At 45.0% G+C, this 18613-nt stretch overlaps 6 protein-coding genes across 6 annotated transcripts; 4 read left to right on the plus strand and 2 right to left on the minus strand.

Annotated features, from left to right (window-relative positions):
- Positions 1-1484: 1484 nt before the first annotated feature.
- LAJ45_07469 (uncharacterized protein) lies at positions 1485-3600 on the plus strand (the record flags this gene model as incomplete). Its single annotated transcript, XM_046117027.1, has 7 exons — positions 1485-1491; positions 1575-1755; positions 1866-2238; positions 2355-2556; positions 2605-2871; positions 2939-3188; positions 3249-3600. 7 exons carry the CDS (start codon positions 1485-1487, stop codon positions 3598-3600), a joined length of 1632 nt encoding a protein of 543 aa, XP_045969672.1.
- Positions 3601-4554: 954 nt separating this feature from the next.
- On the plus strand, positions 4555-5337 carry LAJ45_07470 (uncharacterized protein; the record flags this gene model as incomplete). Its single annotated transcript, XM_046117028.1, has 2 exons — positions 4555-4626; positions 4678-5337. 2 exons carry the CDS (start codon positions 4555-4557, stop codon positions 5335-5337), a joined length of 732 nt encoding a protein of 243 aa, XP_045969673.1.
- An 834-nt stretch (positions 5338-6171) lies between these two features.
- Positions 6172-9308, plus strand: LAJ45_07471 (uncharacterized protein; the record flags this gene model as incomplete). The annotated part of the gene is made up of 3 exons (XM_046117029.1): positions 6172-6235; positions 6311-6464; positions 6536-9308. The coding sequence occupies 3 exons, from the start codon at positions 6172-6174 to the stop codon at positions 9306-9308; spliced, it is 2991 nt and encodes a 996-aa protein (XP_045969674.1).
- Positions 9309-10277: 969 nt separating this feature from the next.
- On the minus strand, positions 10278-11051 carry LAJ45_07472 (uncharacterized protein; the record flags this gene model as incomplete). The annotated part of the gene is made up of 1 exon (XM_046117030.1): positions 10278-11051. The coding sequence occupies one exon, from the start codon at positions 11049-11051 to the stop codon at positions 10278-10280; it is 774 nt and encodes a 257-aa protein (XP_045969675.1).
- Positions 11052-11575: 524 nt separating this feature from the next.
- On the minus strand, positions 11576-12869 carry LAJ45_07473 (uncharacterized protein; the record flags this gene model as incomplete). The annotated part of the gene is made up of 6 exons (XM_046117031.1): positions 11576-11622; positions 11688-11861; positions 11915-12058; positions 12123-12192; positions 12262-12514; positions 12634-12869. 6 exons carry the CDS (start codon positions 12867-12869, stop codon positions 11576-11578), a joined length of 924 nt encoding a protein of 307 aa, XP_045969676.1.
- Positions 12870-13348: 479 nt separating this feature from the next.
- LAJ45_07474 (uncharacterized protein) lies at positions 13349-13806 on the plus strand (the record flags this gene model as incomplete). Its single annotated transcript, XM_046117032.1, has 3 exons — positions 13349-13495; positions 13564-13666; positions 13739-13806. 3 exons carry the CDS (start codon positions 13349-13351, stop codon positions 13804-13806), a joined length of 318 nt encoding a protein of 105 aa, XP_045969677.1.
- Between the last annotated feature and the right edge of the window lie 4807 nt (positions 13807-18613).

Below are 18613 nucleotides of genomic sequence, written 5' to 3' on the forward strand. Positions count from 1 at the left end.
CAAGTGTACAGATAGACTTGCTGTGAACGGTGGCATGTTGGTATGGACTTTGTTGTCTTCATACATGTAAAAAAAAAAAAAGATGGGAACTATATAGAATTCCGGCCCGGTCGATCATTGGCTTGGGGTTGATGTTTTAGACACCGGGTTTTGCAAGCACTCAAGTCGCAACACCAACGGCGCTACAATACGATAGATTTAAACCTATCAGTACACTAGCCGGTATATATTCAATTTAGATGACACAGGCCAGCCGCCAGCCTGGCTATCAGAGACAATTAAATATAAGATTATTTACATAACTTTAAGAATCCAATCTTTCAGACCCCGCGCAATCTTAGTGAACCTCAGGAAAAAAAACCCCCACCAAACCCCACGGCACCACGATTTCCCAACACAAACCTCTGACGTCTCCGACACCAAACGAGGGCAGGGTAACGCCAAAAAAGCGATTACCCTGGCATCATCTTGTGACATTGTGACAAGCCAATGATCGATATTACATCTTTCGACAACAGGCTAATAGAACCCAGTGAATGTGGTCGAGTCTTACGACCTTGTGGTTCCATTTTGGTTAATAATCGTTGTAGACGGCCCAATCTGGAGTGTCTCCGTTATAAACCAGGACCTTGGACACTTCGATTCCGTGGCTCGGGTCTGGCGAGTGATTATCCATGATGCAAATCCTTCCGAACCCATAAACAAAAGCCGCAAATCCTTAGCTTTTGCTAATCGAATATGTGACCGCAGGCGACCCAGGTATGTTTTGCGGTAGTTGTTTTGTCCTGTGGAAAACGCTATTAGAGAGCGGCATCCATGATTAGATCTAGTGAAGGTCTAGATGGGTGGTGGACACGCGTCTACGGCAATAGAAAGTAGAGCTAGTAGAGAGCATACTCACCGAGGTTCTCAGTGCAGAATCATCGTCTCCGATAACCATTCTCAAAAAGCACCCTACGATATCAGGATAAACGACTAGCCATCCAGCCAATGTTTTCTTTTCTTTCTTTTTCGTGTTATGCCTCGCACTGCAATAGCGACTTTGAGTATCACCGTATGCACTCGCACAATTATTATGCCGATAATTGTCCCAATCGGGTTAGCCTCGGATAATCCACCGGCTATCCCACGACACTTCACAACGGACATAACCGAGCAGTTATCTACTCAACGAAATGATTTCCAAACCAGTTTCCGTATCTGTTTTCCGTTGACTTCATAGCCGTTTTTTACTTTGCTTGTTTTTTTTTCTGGGATCTGTTTTTTTTCATGGAGGTTGTTTTGCCTGAAGAGCCAATTTCCATGGCATGATACTTAGTTGACCCCTCTCGCTGCCACACGATTCATAACGTTTCCCCCCTCCGTAGAGACATCAGGAATCTGCTCATCTTATTTACAAATATCTATTGGATCGGTTCCATTATTTGAAGGACAAACCAATCAACCAGAGTAGCCAACTAAGACATCGATTTTAAGCAATCAAGATGTCCAGTAAGTTCAGCTTTATTTGACGTCATATCATTGGCCCTCCCCCAGGTACCTCCACAAGGTAAAGCTAACTGGTGGGTCGATAGACAAGCATTTCATCAATGACGCAGCAGACCTAGTCGCATCAGCACTTCGATCAGTGCCCGTCACAAACCCTGCTCTCAAGCTAGATGAGGAAAACAAAATCGTATACTCGAAGCACAACGCTGCTGACACCGTCGCGATTGTCTCCGGCGGAGGTGCTGGTCATGAACCCAGTTTTGTCAGGTACCAACCTCCTATTCTCATTTCCAGGCCATATCAGAATACCCATGAATTATAGCTGCGGATGAGATGCCCGAAAAACGCCTGCTGACACTTGGGACAAAACTTAATAGCTTCGTTGGCAGCGGCATTCTCCGTGCTGCTGTCTCAGGATCGATTTTCGCCAGTCCAAGTGTCAGACAGATCTATAACGCCATCATGCACCGTGTGAATCCCAATAATGGGGTGTGTATGATTGTTATGAACTACACCGGCGATGTTCTCCATTTTGGGTTGGCGAGCGAAAAGGCCAAGGCCGCTGGCCTAGATGTCGAGATGGTAGTAGTCGGCGACGACGTCGGTGTTGGGCGTGAAATAAACGGCAAAGTTGGCCGCAGAGGTATCGCTGGTACGGTGCTAGTCCACAAGGTCGCTGGGGCGCTAGCAGTCGCAAAGGGCAGCTTGCAGGAAGTGACGGAGGTCGCAAGGTTGGTGAGTGCTAATTTGGTGAGTGTTGGAAGCTCGCTGGGACATGTGCACGTACCGGGCCATGGAACGGCAGAGAATGAGGCGGCCTTGAAGGAAACGGATGTAGAGGTAGGGATGGGATTCATAATGAACAGGGGTTCAAGAGGATTCCAATCCCACCGCTCGGTGAACTTGTCAGTTTGCTGTTGAAACAATTATTAGATTCAAGCGATAAAGACCGCGGATACCTGGAAGAAGTAGAGAAGAACGAGGGATGGGTCCTGTTGGTTAATAATTTAGGGGGTGTCAGCCCCCTAGAGATGGGAGGTGTCACTGCAGAAGTCGTCAAACAACTTGGTGTGTATACCTAGAATTACGTACTAGAAGGCTGGCTAATGTTTATAGACGCGACTTATGGTATTGAGCCAAAAAGAGTATTTAGTGGAACCTATATGACCAGCTTGAATGGGAATGGTTTCAGCATTAGTCTTCTGAGACTGGTTGATACCGGGCTTGGGAAAGGGAAGAGCATGCTAGAACTTCTGGATGCGCCATGCGAAACAATCGGATGGCCGATGATTGTCAAGCCTGAAACTTGGGATAACAAAGTCAAGGGCGAGGTGGCCGAGAAGATTGCAGATGATGAGAGAATACCATCTTCAAAATTGAAAAGTTCGTAAAATACGGTCCAAGATATGTGTTTAAGGTTGAACGCTAACCAGTGGGTAACCCAAATTAGTGGATACGGCTATCTTTTCGAAGATACTGACTGCAGGGTTGAAAAATCTCATTGAGGCTGAGCCAGAGATCACAAAGGCCGATGACATCGTAGGTGATGGTGACTGTGGGCTCGCGCTTAAGTCGGGTGCAGAAGCGGTACTCAAGTTCATTGATTCCGGGAAGGTTGTCCCAGATGCAGTCATCACCGTCGCAAAGCTTGCGGAGATAGTGGAGGAGCATATGGATGGTACTTCAGGGGCCATTTACTCGTATGTCCACCCACCTATTCACATACTCTTATCCACCCTGCCCAGTACTTACAAGAATAGAATCTTTCTCAACTCACTTGCGAAAGCGCTCCGGAGGAGCGGGGAAGAGAACGCAACACTCAAGACATGGGCAACTGCCGCAATGGCTGCTCTGGTATCTTTAAGGAGATACACCCCTGCACAGCCAGGCGATAGGACCTTGGTTGATGCACTACAGCCTTTCATTGTTGCACTTGCGGAGGATAAAGGGTTGGTTACTGCAGCAAAGGCCGCAAGAGAAGGCGCAGATAGTACAAAGGGGATGAGACCACGTCTGGGAAGAAGCGTCTATGTTAGTGAGGTTGGGGATACTCTGGATCCTGGTGCTGTGGGAATTGCGGTCTTGGTTGAGGGTTTCGCGCTGTATAAGTAAGGAATGGATGAGAACCAAAGTCTCGAGCTCTGGAGGCCGAGAATCTATGTACACGTAGGAGCTCCAAATGCAATATGTAAACCATTAACACCTACTTGTCCTCCGAAGACTTTAGTGCGGAAGTGCATACAGACATACAGACATACAGAGCCATAATCATATTACCACAGAGTACATATAATTTTAAAAAAAGGATGGTCAGGATACATATTGCATCTTCTTTCTACGGAAAATTATAATATAATGTTATCTGCTTGTATCTACATCTACTTTGTCGTTTACTCCATCTCTGCCCACGACACCTATATCGTGAGCTCCTTTCCTAATTACAACCTTCTGTCAGTCGCTACCTGATACCAAAAATTACGAACAATGGGAATATTGACCTTTGTTGGGCAGCTTGCTGCTAAGTACAGAATGGGTGCGAGACTAACCTATCCCCTGTAGCTACGAACAGCCTGCTTGTTTGCGGTATGAGCCTAGGATGGTAGTAGAACTACAAGTACATGCATTTTTCCCCTCCCAAACGCAATCCTGTGATACACACACGTACATACATGCATGCATGCAATTATCAGAGATTAAATTAAATTTACTCTAACCCTAGCTCAGTCTACATAATCTACTCTACTTACTAGACTTGCAATACGAAGAGAGTATCCGCTGGGATTCGCCCCAAAGAAAAGAAAAAGGTTTGTACTCTAGGCCGTACATGTAACTCCCGGGTGCTTAAGTAATTCCAGTATTACTATTACTGGGTCGCTTGATCAATTAAAGGCTTGGCTGAGATTTCTCGCTAATCTCAAGCGATAATAGTTGATGGCTTATCTTATCTTGACGTTGCATGAAGCTATGCCAGAAGTAGATATAAGCGAACCATCCTCCAATCTATCTTGTCTTCACCCACCTAATCATCCTCAATCATTACCACACCAAAGAAGTTGATATTTCATAATGTCGCAAGCACCACAAAATTTTAAACCAGCTCTTCTAGTTGTTGATGTGCAAGAAGATTTCTGCCCTCCAGTTTGTACTCCCACCTATTCTCGCCCCGCCCACATTCTAATATGGCCGCAGAACGGATCTCTTGCAGTTCCTAACGGACGAGATATCGTGCCAACTGTAAACGAGCTTCTTTCCCTCCCGTTTGCTATCAAAGTCGCTACAAGGGACTGGCATCCTCGTGACCACATATCTTTCGTTTCCAACCACGCGGGTCCAGAGAAAATCGCATACGTGTCCAAAACAATAATTATCCATCCTTTCGACCCATCGCGAACCTATGAGACCCTCCTATGGCCCCCTCACTGTATTCAAGACACACCAGGGGCACAATTGCTTTCTGAGCTCCATAGAAACCGTATCGATATGATCATCGATAAAGGGAAGGATTCCAGGCTGGAGATGTATTCCTCGTTTACAGACCCCTTCCACGAAGCTCCATTCACATCTGATTCTACGAGTGTGAGCACTTCGGAACTGCCACGTCTTCTACAAGAGAAGGGGATAACACATGTTTATATTGTGGGGCTAGCGCAAGATTATTGTGTTAGAGCCAGTGCAATAGATTCAGCGAGGTTTGGGTATACTACATTTGTAGTGAAGGAGGGTACAATGGCGGTGGATCCTGTAGAAGGGTGGAAGGAGGCTGAGAGGTCTATGCTAGAGGCGGGGGTACGGATTGTTGGGATGGAAGGGATGGAAGTGGCGTGGTTGAGGGAGATGCTACATACATGAGCAGAATGCACCTTGGGTATCACAGAGGAATTCAAAATTCTCAATATCTATATTTTTCCACTTCCATTTGTTGGCTGTAGAAGTTTTAATGTGGCTATCAATCAAACAATTACTGGTTGGGGTTCTAGCTGATATGTAGAGAGAGGTAACAAGGGAACGAAGTGCAAACATATTGAACTTGGGTTTTATATCAGAGGAGAGGATTAAACTTTACTGATTATCAAAGCTAGCTCTATCTTCAGATAGAGTGGTTAAAGTGGTTCTAAGTTCTAACGAGTTAGGGAAGAGATCCCAAGCCAGATTGGGTTGCAAAGTGATTTGTGTCGCGTTTAACCCTCATGGTTGCTCGAGGAGCGCGTTGTCGTGAATTGTGCTGAATTTCAGGTTACGACAGGGGTCAATTCTATCACTAAAACCGACCCCTGCGCGCGTTCAAGCCTATTACATTTTTCCATTTCCGGCCTTCCATTCCCAAGGCCTCAATATGTCGCGCCCCTCACAGCACGCTTTGCACTACGACCACTCTGCACATTCTCCTTCGGTTACCTCAAACTCAACCTCACCCCTCGATCTTTCCACACACAACGATCCTCACGAAATCGTCCATCCGTCAAACCACAACTGCACTTCCCATCCCATCTCCACTCTCGTAGTATCCTTCAACGCGCCAAGGGCTATTGCCGAACCCATCAATTTTTGGTGCGTTGTGCGAACAGTGACCCTTCGGTTCGAGAAGGATAGAGGGTCAGGAGGACAACTGGGCGCCTATTCAGCATCATCGTGCCGTAACCGAACAACCTCACGGCTGAAGAAATCTAGATGTCTTCTTCAGCCATGGCTACTCCCCCCGGATCATCTGTGGGGGTTCAGGGTGAAAACCAACCGAGGTCTATGCGATGTACGCGTCTACTTATGATGGATTTAAGGAATAGTCACAAACAAACGCTAACGCAAAAGTAATTTTCATTAATAGTGAAGGTAGCATACACATTCGATGATGAGAGCAAGTCAAACTGCCTGGCACGATATCCTCATCCCATTAACAGTAGGGCCATACAAATTGATAAGGACCTCCTTGTGGGAGCGGTAGAGTTTAAGACATGCATTTTAAGCATGATCTCGTCAAGGTTGGAACCAGTAAATGCAAGTTTGAACGTTCCTTCTTGCTAATTTTAGAATCGTCTTTTCTTCTGGATAGTCCTGAACTGGTAGCCAATCTTAGTCAAGACTATTCTGTCTATGCCTATGATTACTCGGAACAAGGAATACCTCTGGTTGGCTGTGGGCTACTCTCATGGGCAATGACAGCTGTCAATAACCCAAATAATGGATCAGATAACCCCGCCCCTGCTCGGCATATCATTACTGGTCGTATATCATGCAATAACTTCGGGTTCTTCAGTAATGACGAAGTAAAGGAAACATTAGAAGTTAAATTTAAACTCATGCCGGTACAGACATTTACGCAGGCCCAATTTGTGCAGTCTGTACATACATACAATGCTCTTTCAAAAGTTATACCGGGAGGGTTTAATGCTTCAGCTTGGACAACTTACTTAAACCAACACCCTAATATCCTAGCTCCACCTACACACTCCTCGTCGGCTTCTGAACCGTCACAAGCCCAGTCAAGAACTTTAGATAAGAGCATGCTAGCCGAAACAGAGAAGAATCGTTCGAAGAAGAGCAGTCGGGATGGAAATGCAACATCATCAGAAGAGAATGGAGAGCCTCCAAAGAAGAAGGTGCGAAATTATTCTGGGAGGCCAAGGAAGCCAAGTGGTGGACCTCGAAAGAAGGCTACTGCAGCTCTGCCTCCTGTCCCCCTTTCTCCGATACCAGAGCTCTTTACATCTCCCATGGAAAAATTTAAGGAACCGTTGGATGTTCCACAGGATGCAACCCCTCAACCAGTTGAAGTACCTGCGGAAACCACGGGGCAACTCTCTATATCGTTTAATGCCGAGATCTTCTCCCCGGAAAATGAAAACTCCCCGGCCCCTCAGACTGTCAACTCCACCATCATGGCATCATCTCCCCCGATTGCACCAGAGGAAGCCGCCGAAGAAACCAATGCCGAATTTTCACCAGAACCTACAAGTCCGGTCCTGCCCTCGTTGCCTCCTAACGAAGATGCTCAACATACGCCGCAAGAGTATCATCAAGACGTGGAGTCTCTGTTTGAGGATCCAAATTTTGAAGATGTCAAACCAGATGTGGCAAATATCGGGTCGCCGTTTGTCGAGCCCCCTGCGCGGCCTCCAATCCCAGCGACAGACCAAGAAACCGCATTATTGACAGCCCTGAAATTTCCCACTATTAATAGGCTAAGTACATTGCCTGATGACATGACTGAAACTGCTGCACCTTCCCCCAGCACATTCAGCGAAGCCCCAAAACCAAAACCAAAACCAAAGCGAAAATACCCCAAGAAGGCCAAGTCAGTAATAGATTCCGGCACTATTAATTCGGATGCCGTAGCCTCTAGCGATATCGGAGAGGATGGAGGGAGGAAAATAAAACGATCAAAAAGCGAGAAAGCTGCTCGTACAGCTGCCAATGTGAAGGAACGTATCCATGCTCAAATGCTTGCCGCGATAGAGCAAGGAAAGATGCCGAACTTTTGCGTGAATTGTGGGGCTATCGAAACACCAACCTGGCGAAAGGTTTCAACGAAGGATGAAAGCGAAGAAGCAGAGGCAGAAGGTGATGCTAAATCGAAGAAAGACAAAGACAAAGATTTACTACTTTGTAACCCATGCGGATTGTGGTATGGCTCGCACAAGACCATGCGGCCCCAGGATTACTGGGATGGGAAGAAGGAGGAGCCTACGCCAAAAAGGCCGCGACCAAAGAAGAAAAAGGCCTTGCTAACCCCTGCTGCTTCAAGCCAAGCTCAGAATTCAGAGGTTTGCATAGAACCGATTGTTGTACCTGATGAGGATGAAGAGGAACTGCCAATGCCTCCTCCCCAAGTACCTGTGCAGAAGAGACATTCCATGACACCCAAAGGGAACAGGTCTGTTAGAGGTAGTGACCCTGATTGGGAAGCAGCCTCTGTAGCGTCGAGGCGTGTCGTTCAATCTAGCCCTGCCAAGCGTGGCCTCAGCGCAGACAGCCCCATCGATTTGGAAGCTGACACAAATATACAATCTCCGCGGCGACTTCTGTTTCCCGTTAAAGTAATCCCTAATTGTTCGTCTATTCGAAAAACATTAAACCCTGGGAATGCCACTCACCCCAAAGGTTTAGGATCCGAACTTGAGAAGGAAAACCGTGTTCCCGATGCTGCTTCTCCTGATAATGGGAGTGAAGATCAACAACTAGCTACACCCATTAAAAAGAGGGGTGTTTCCTTACAGCCTAGGACGCCTTTGAGCTCACCTATGAAGCCTGGCAAACTGATTTCGCCATCACCGTGGAACGCTGATATTTTCGCTCCTGGGGGGAAGAGAAAGGCATGCGGTAGCCTTATTCAAGCCACTCCTAAAGGACAGACCACCCAAACGGCAGTTCAGTCCTCACTCTCTCCCACATCGCAGCTCCTAGAAAAAATCATGACAATGGCAGATCCTATGACACTCCCGCTAGACCTCGGTGCCCATTTACCGGACGATCTTCCCAGACTTTCCCCCTTTGATACCACCAACAATTTCGATTTTGGCGACAACATATTTGAGACAGACATGACTATGCCAAGTTCGCCGCCACCTTTATTCAATCTTGGTGACGGAATGGAAGATGAGGTAAACAGCTGGGGAGGGTTTCTACCATCCAGTCCAGAGTTCAACGAAATAGACTATGGATTAGATATATTTGAGGATATGGGAATCGCCGCTCCGGTGGATGGTGAAAGTATGAAGAGTGAAAAGTCTAGCAGTGCTGGGACGACGCCAGAGGAAGTGGCAATTACGGTAGATTTCTCAAGCTATATTGATGAGGCTACAAAAAATCTCGTGGCAAACACTTGATTAGAGATTCATATATTTTATCTTATCATTTTTTGTTGTTATTGTTAGAAGTTTGGACGAAGTAATGATTGTGACGTTTAAACGGGGGAAGCGCAGCTTGTATCTTTTATTTTTCTTTTGTTTTGGTTTGGGGGGTTCCTGGAGCTTTATATCTTTGCATTTTTATTCTCTTTTGTTTTTTATTAACTTATTGGTATTGGAGTATTCCTGGAAATAGGCACACATTTTATCCCGTCTCGTTTTTCTTTCCCTTTTCAACATACAATTATTCACGCGGTGATTAGTGGATTATTCCAACAAATATAGGGTATTGTACCTGGAAAAATCTAGAATCAAACGCGCTTATTGACATGGGAACTTACAATCTAGCCCAAAATCGTACAATATTGGAACATGAAATATCACTCGATCCATTACAGGGTGCGTAATGACTTTTTGGCGGTCCGTGCTCCTTGGTACCTGTTTTTCACTTCATGGCTGAGTTCTACGCGGTAGTAGGTATTTATATTTCACGGCGGGTGCATACGGGCTGGTGGTGGATTCCCACCCCGGGGGTGATGTTTCCTATAGACCACCACGCGATAAATAGGTAGTATTATCAAATGTATTGGAACATTTTTTCTTCTTTTTTTTTGTCATAAAGGATGCATTAACAATGTAACTCCCGATAGAATGAATTTCGAGACTAAGTAAGGCTTACGGGGCGGGATTGCCTCTAAGATCCTTTGGGGGGTGCAGGAATTGTGGCTTAGTACAAGACCGATCCTCTGGCCCTAAAGCACAGAATCAAGATATGGTCTTTAAAGCCATATCGAGCCATACACCTAGATCCATAATATATCGTCCTAGAATATGACCTTTATTGCTGTGTGATTAGAAGCCAGTTGTTTTTGGGTTTTTTTTCTTTTCTTTATTTTTATATTTATCTAAGCACACGCTATGCTTTGATTTACAGGAAGCAAAAACGCATCACTTTTCGTATCTCAGCCTTCGTTCCTCGTTGATCTTTGCAAACTTTGCTTTCATCTTTATAGGACCCATTGGCTCCTCCACTGGCTTCGGCTCCTCCTTCGGTCTATGTCCTTCGAAGTATATTATATACTGCATTCCGACGGCACCATCGGGTGCCTTCCACTCCCTCCCATACGGCTCTGCTTCTGCCCTGATTCGGGTAAGCAGCTCAGCCATCTTTCCTAGCGGCTGCTTCGCCATGCCTTTTTTGATTCCGAGCACCACTTCAACCCTGTTCCCCCTCTGCATAAACTCAACCATCTTCTTGATCTTGTGTCCCAGATCATTTTCCGCAGTGGCCCATGATATCTCCACTACCTTGACAATCTTACTGGGGTCTTTAGTGACCGTCTTTTTCTTCTTGTCCATCATATATGAGGCCTCCACCAGGGTCTGCTTCATGATGATCTTGCAGATCGGGTTCTCGGCAACTGGGTTGATGCACACGAGGTGGTATATATCCCGGTCATAGGACCTAAGCACACTTTCCAGGGCTTGCACCCCTTTGAATTGACCATCGGCATCGATCAACTGGATTTGCGGACTTATCTTTAGGATGTCCTCGTCGCGGGGGCAGTGGGCGAGATCGACCAGTGTGCGGCGGCGGGGGATGGGTAAGAGTGAATTGTTGGCGAGCGGGAAAGCTGGGATTGCCCGGAATACTATTGAGGGTGGCCTCAACGGTTGTTGGCAGAATAAAAGGGACCGCCGGAAGAGATGTCGTACAGACATTTTGAATATCGAATTCGGGATTGCTTCACGTGGGTAACAATTGAGCTCGAGTTGAAGTCTCGGGTACAGCAGGGTAACGTGCGCATATATTATCACACTCTTGGCGCTTAGTCAAAGGTGGCATCGGAAATGATTGGACTGCGCTGCTTTCAATTCCGACGATATATACGTCTTTATATGTGAATGCATTGAGTTTAACATTTATCAAACATCACCTTACGCGCAGCAAACGAGCCCCATATCCACTTTTTATCATTCTTCAAGCACAAACATACATGTATATAGGTATTAAGCACCCGGAGCTCTATATAATAAACCACGGAGCAGTACCGGCCAAATGATACATATTTGAATTGGTGAAGAAAGTTCTTGCATACTAGTAAACCTCCCACAAAGATACTTTCCCGTCCTTAGCCCCTCCAGCAACCCAATGCATAGTTCTGACCTTGTCCCTCCGTCTTTCCTCGACATTAATCAATGAGTCCTTCTCTTTACTTTGTTCAGGCTCCAAGACCTCACCAAATTCAACCGAATAGCACCCTTCCTGATGCCACTTCAACACAGCAAGCTCCTTCATAGTTTTGGTTAAATATACTCTGATCCTAGAATCCCATCCGGCCGTTGCAAAGAGCTTACCATCTGAGCGGATGGAGATAGATTGCTGCCCTGAATGCTTCGTATTTATGGTTTTTACTGGATCAGAATTGGGCATGAGAGCGTTTAGGGGGTGTTTTACGATGGCGGCATCGGCAGAGGAGGTGAGGAAATATGGTTCAGCTTCTGGAAACGGAGATACGCAGAGGGAGAGAACTATTACATTGAGCTAGAGTTATCTCAGATTAGCAAGAAAAGCGGGGACTTACTAGGTTGTGAGTGTGATTTGTTCAAGTAAATATTACCCCATAACCCCTCTTTGAACTTATATACCGCTGCATGTCCACTTTCATAAGCTGCAACAAGGGTAAGAGTATCCCCACAGTATAAAAGTTCGAGGCTCATAGCCATGCCTAGTTTATGTTGTTAGCAAAAACAGACCATATTGGCGAAAACGAACTCTAAGTGCTAACGAACCTGTCTTGACTTCTTCCGTCCTAATCCCAGCATAGACTCTCTCCTTCGTTGGTAGTCTCATAATATCAACCTATATGTAAATAACCTCCATTAGCTGTCTAAACAATCCATCATCATAACTTGAAATGCTAATATATACCGAGTCAGAGTTAAGTGCGCTAGGTATAGCTATCAATAGGTTCTTCTCCCATGTCTCTGGGGTGTTTGAATCCGCACGATCTTCGCACATTGCAAAGCCACAGAAATTAAGTGCGTTAACATCTAACGCGCTCAAGAGCCACGGGCTTCGACGATGCCCTGCGCTTAGGTCAACTGGGAGAGCTGTATCCATCCCAGACTCATCTTCAAGAGTCCCTAACTTCCAAACGAGGATTTTGTTATCTCTTCCGTGTCTGGTTTGAGCATTATTACAGATATGTTAATCCTATTACTTCCGGTAATCTTTCTATCACCTGTACGATAATAAAAACGGGGATGCTCAATATCTATGACAACAGGGAGGTAAACCCACGTAATAATCTTCCCATCCCGCCCCATGACTTTCATAACCGTGCCCTCATGAGCCTTCCACACCGCGACTGGCCGTCTGGTGCCAACGTTCCATACAACAACCCATCCATCGGAATCAGCAGTTATGATTCTCTCATTATCTCTCGTAAAGACAACGGAATGTATTTGCGCTGAGTGCCCTCTGAGCACATAGACTGGTTGTGCAGGCTGTTGCTGTTGGCTGCTGGCGGGAAGCATTGCTCAAGAAACAGGACACTATATTATCTTGTGTATCTTATCTTATGGGTGTGTTATATCTTCTTCTGATCAATTGACCCGTGATGTCTGTCGCTTGACTGACGAGGCGTGGGATGTTGTCAGCTCGGATAAGAAGAGCCCTAACCCTACCGATCGGCAATTATATTATACGAGTGATAGTCTGTGAGGGTCAATAAGCAAGTACAATCCAGCACCTTGCAACACACGAGCCTTTTCCTTTTAGCACGGTTGAAAAAGCTCATTTGGTTTAATTGCTACGGGATCTAAGCAAGGGACATTTTCGCGGGTAATCTCTAAATAAGGACTAGCTAAACGTCGATGAGGCTCTGTCCGTCGCGACAACCACTCTACACGTAGAAGTGTCACCAGCAATAAAACGCGTCAACCCCACCACGCTCACGCCTACACGCTTCATAGCTTAACACCTCCCATCAGTAAAACCACAAATACACCACACAATGAACGAACAAGCCCCCAGAATCAATGCCCCTCTTCTAGAACGATTCCAGGGCCGCGTTGTACGCATAGTCGGAAAGGTCCTCGAGCTCCATGGCGAAACTGCTACAATCGATTCCCACGGCACCATGATTGCTCACCTCGACCGGGTATGTATTTAGTCATTTATGGTACGGGTTTAAATAATACACTAACCAAAAGATTCTCGGGGCTGTAGGATAGTCACCTTGCGGTCGGACATGCTGCGGAGCTTGTTGGGAAGATCCAGCAGGACCTGTCGGTCAAGGTGCTGAATTCCATAGATTTCGGGACGAATATTGGTATCCCTCACTTTCTTTGTGGAGTAGTTGCTTTTTTGATTAGTGGGATAGATTGGCTGACATAATGGGTAGATTTCAATGTTTATGACTCGTTGGTGGAGGTGAATCATATGTATAAGGAGATCTTTTACGATAGTTAGATCTAAAGCCACCGCAATGTACTCAATTCGGAGCGTTGGAAAAGGGATACAGGATAAAGCCGAGGACGATTTGATGTGTTTTTGCTCTATAATGTTAGCCAGCTTTCATTTCGATACTTCAGGATAATGAAATTTACCAGCACGATTCAATACCCAAACAGATTTATTAAGGAGAGCATAGAAATACCGCGAAATTTCAAGAATAACGGATCAAACTGGACTAGGAATATTAGGTTTCGGATTGGTCAAATGCTTGTTGAGCCCCAATCCGACAAACCCAATGCGTAATTTTTGGTCGTCTTGGCCAATGGGTAAGCGGTATTCCAACCCAGTCCCATTCGTTATTCATGAGATTCTGCGGTATAATTTGTGTCTCTATAGCAATCGTAACGGTCTAAAGCAGGCATAATTTCACTTTCCTAACATTCCTTAACCACGACCCAGTGTTCATTGGCACCTTCAGAAGGGATTTAGATGTCCACATACTCGCATATCCATTATGTATTGGCGCAACCAGCAAAACACACGAAGGGGCACAGAATCCTGAGAGTTTTCTCATTTCCCTCCGGCCGTATTATATATGTTCTATCTAGGCACCAAAAGGAGTCCACATGCCAATTATAGGTCTTGTTCATAATGAGGCAGTCCTAAGGTAAATGTGTCCAAATATGTTGTTTTGCTGCTTTCCTCTATAACTTTGCCGCCATCCCAAATTGACCAGAAATTTAATATAGAAATTTCCTGCATCGAAATTATATTATACTTGGTCAGTCAAGTATATCTATGAAGACTTCTGTGTCCTGTAGAAAACCTCAATTTGGTGTGTTTTGATGGTTGCGCCAATACATAATGGATATGCGAGTATAGCTTTCAGTGCTAGCATATTGTAATACATAACCCCTCATGACCCAACACTAATATTTTGGTTTAGGGAACTACCTTGATCCCACTGGCAACTACATACTTAGTCATTCTTGCAGAATTAGTAGATACTTGTATGAACACGGCAATGACGCTGCATGCACTGGAGAAGAGAATAAATGATAGGAAAGATTCTTTCTCACATGAGATCGATATATATGTGGCAATCAGAATCGGTACATACAGCATTCGATTGCATGATTGATTGTTCTGGTATTTAAAGTTTGCCTATAAAGAGGAACTACAAGTTTGGAAAGTTGGAGGGGGGCGGCCGCGGTGACATGATAAGTTGCAAAATCTTCTGGTTGTTATGTGAGGTTACCAACAAACACCCTTTGGTATGGCTGGAAGTGCTCAACAACATACGTACATCTGGCTAGTAACTTCAAAAGTAAACTAGGGACCAGAGTTCTTGGCAAAATGACCGATTGAATCCAAAGCCAACGTACTGCACACCTGATTTATAGTCAATTAGAAGCACACTGAGCACGATGGATCTTTATTTTGGGTCATTTAGAATCATTCGAAATTAGGTCTCGGGACTTATCTCGAGGTCCCAAAAAAGAAGAAAAGAAAAGAAAAGAAAAGAAAAAAGAGAAGGACTCAAGATATCTCGTCTTATCCCAGGCTCAGCTCATCAGGTCCCGAGACGAAGTCTCGAGCTCGTGACATATACATTAAGTGATCATTATTTCATGATCTCGATGATAAGTGCTTGAGCTGATATCTTGGCTTTCTATAATATAATCCGTCATCAAGACCTTACAGTCCGACAATTGTTTATATCCTCCAAAGCACCTCGAGCAAAGTTGTTTTCATATCCTAGAATTGATTCAAAGCCTGCAAAATCTCGCATCAAAAGTCTCAAAGGCACGGATCTGGCCTGATAATATACTAATATCCTTCAGTTTAGACTAGGCAATAAAGTAGCTCAGGTCCAAGTGTCCTTGAGAGAAAATATCAGAGTACAAATTGCAAAATGTGAATAACTATCCCAGCAGCCTTCTTCAATCCAAATGATAGGATAAAATATGAGCAGAAACGTAACGCCAGCATTCGATCATATATGCATGTACGTACAGTCGGTGATAACAACTTCAGATTTTTTTCTCTATCACCCTTGAGAAGATACGTATATGATGTAAGTACATGTACATGTAGCGATCCGATAGTTGGTAACCCTTTTTTATGATACATAGATACTAAAAGGCTCTCGTATTATTCTAGGATTGACATTGAAAACCTAGGTTTCTATAAGTACTAGTACACGGACAGTTTGTGGTATATTCCTGATCTAGATATCTGCAAGGTTGATTAATTGGTATTCTTAACCAAGGGCAGCAACAACTTTCGCACGAACAAGGACATCTCATCCTGGCAGAGGGTCAGTAAGATAAATTACTTTCTGTTCTCCGTACTATTGTAGATGGAGATTCGCATATCCCTTCGTGTGTTTTCACGACCGGGAGCTAGTAGGAAACCTTTACTCGATAGTACACCTAACCCTCACTCCGTGACTATGAAGTCACCTCCCGTGACCTCTTCTATATCTTTTCTAGTTTCTCCACCACGCCGTCGCGAGCCTAATATGTCTCCCTTTTTGCTCTGACGAACGAAGGGATGTGAGTACGAGGATTGACTCGACACCGCCACAACATACCATCGCGTGATGACCTGTGATCGAGGTACACCTGCGCCACATTACGAAAACCTACTGTTTTCTAAAATACTGTTGAGACAAAATCTAGATATCATAGCAAGTCATATCGTTAGCCCGAAGCTAGGCAGTTTGTTTCCAGGTAGGTTTGAAGATCACAAAGTTGACATGAACAGCCCTAACCCTGATATACGTAAGACATCAAACAATACATGTATGTAAAGAACACATGAAACCTCAACACATCAGAGTCAACATTATCCACACTCACGCAGCCCGATGACTGGAGGATATCCTCTACATCAGCAGACATACGGACATGGTATTTGCACGTATCTCATTCGGATCTTGCTCTGTTTACGAACAAGACATTATTATATGATCGCCATAACAAACAGTTTCTTGTCCATCAGCTCACCGATATTGCAATTGGCGGGGCTCTCGGTTGCTACGACCCAAACCAATGATCCGGGGTTCGCAAATTAATGTCGCACCCGATGTCACAGCCTGCAAGGTTGGGCTCTGGTGCAACGACGTCGTTTGGTCTTTCAGCTACAATTAAAGTAGCACCTTATTGCTGATTGCAAAAGAAAGAAGTCTCGGGGAGAGACTCTATTGACATCATGGCGTAAAGTCACTTCTCGGATCAGCACTGCCTGGTGACCTTCTCTGAATCTCCTTGTGAATTTGAAAGAGAACAAATGATTTCGCTCCAATACATATTTGGGTCCCACCCTCCAGTTTCACCATTCCGCTAGCTAGCTGTATGTATAATGACTTCAGCAGCCAGCATACAACGCTGCACTCGGACCTTTTCGAGCCAGGTTTATGCTGTTAAATATGTGACTCTCCCAAGAACATAGGTAGAAAAAATAACACCTCTCCGCGGGACGGATTTATGTTCCGTCTTACTATATATCACAAATAGTAGTGTGCGCCCGATCGGGACATTGTAGTCTAGATAATGAGGTGGATCTTACCATTTTGGGATCCCTGTAAATGTGTGTACATATGCAGTCCTCCACTAGATCTTTCGATCTCAAATTGTGGCTCAAGCACGTCTGTCGTCCGCACCTTCCTTTCACTGTGGGAATCCATCTAGTCCCGATTGACCAGCGGAATCTTGGTCCGTAGATTTGATTCCCCCTGTTTCTGATGAATACCCCTTCTCTTTTTTTTATTGTCCCCGGTTTCGTTGAAAATCCTTTCGTGGGGAGATAAACGTGAGAGGTTTTTGAGGCATGATATTTTCGCACTTCTTCTCCGGCCCTCGCCTCCCCTTTCTCAAAAAAAAAAAAAAAAAAAAAAAATAACTAATCTTTTCCGGGTGAAAAAATTCAAAATAAAAATCAAGTTTCTTGATTTGGTCGCGTGGCTTTTGACCCGTTATACAGGGTATCAGTGCATACATTTTTTTGATACTCTAGGCTGCTGAGAAAGACAAGATTTCCTGTGCACAAAAACCTACATTTGCTGGTTATTCCCCTGAAAACGAGCGAATACATACCATTGAAATTTGTGCTGCCCTAGTTATCTAGGTACATAAATATATTCATAAACCAGTATTGTCGTTCACGGGGTATTGGCGGATACTGGGTGATGGCGGACAGGGCAAAAAAGAGACAGCCAAGCCAACTTTTACCTGCAATTCGCCAATACCCAGTATCCGCCAATACCCCATGAACGACAGTAGGTGATATTCCAGCAGTTATAGGCCTCAATTCCAGGCATATGAGTGGCGTATGCAAGCGCCAACTCCACAACAGCCGTGCAGTAACCACAAGCTGCATAAGGTGAATAGGGAATCACTGTTCTTGTCGAACTAAATGCACTCAACTGATTGTTGAAAGAGATCCACCACGTCGTGTGTGTGTGTGTGGCTGCCATATCTGAGGTACTGTGTAGAGGTGAAAACTGCCAGACGCCACGCGTCGTCAACAAGGAAGAGGGGAAAAAACAATTCTTGGGAAAAAAAACAGGTTTTTTTCATTCCATGGGGTTTGCAATTTCTGTTCCGACCGGAGGAGATGGAATAATTAGGCAGGAATACCTGCCACATGGGAAAAGGGACCTCGGTGTAGCCGTTCTAGGGTTTGCAAGTACCAGTGTGACATGTGTCAGCATTGACTACTCTGCATGACAGAAAGGAGTTGAGCGTGACGGCATATGCGGTAAGGGGTTCTAGGTAGCTGTAGGATGCAGATCGATGGAAATTGCTGGAATCCTGTG

Source organism: Morchella importuna, assembly GCF_003444635.1.
Source record: "Morchella importuna strain M04M26 chromosome Unknown Morimp01GS024, whole genome shotgun sequence".
NCBI lineage: Eukaryota > Fungi > Ascomycota > Pezizomycetes > Pezizales > Morchellaceae > Morchella > Morchella importuna.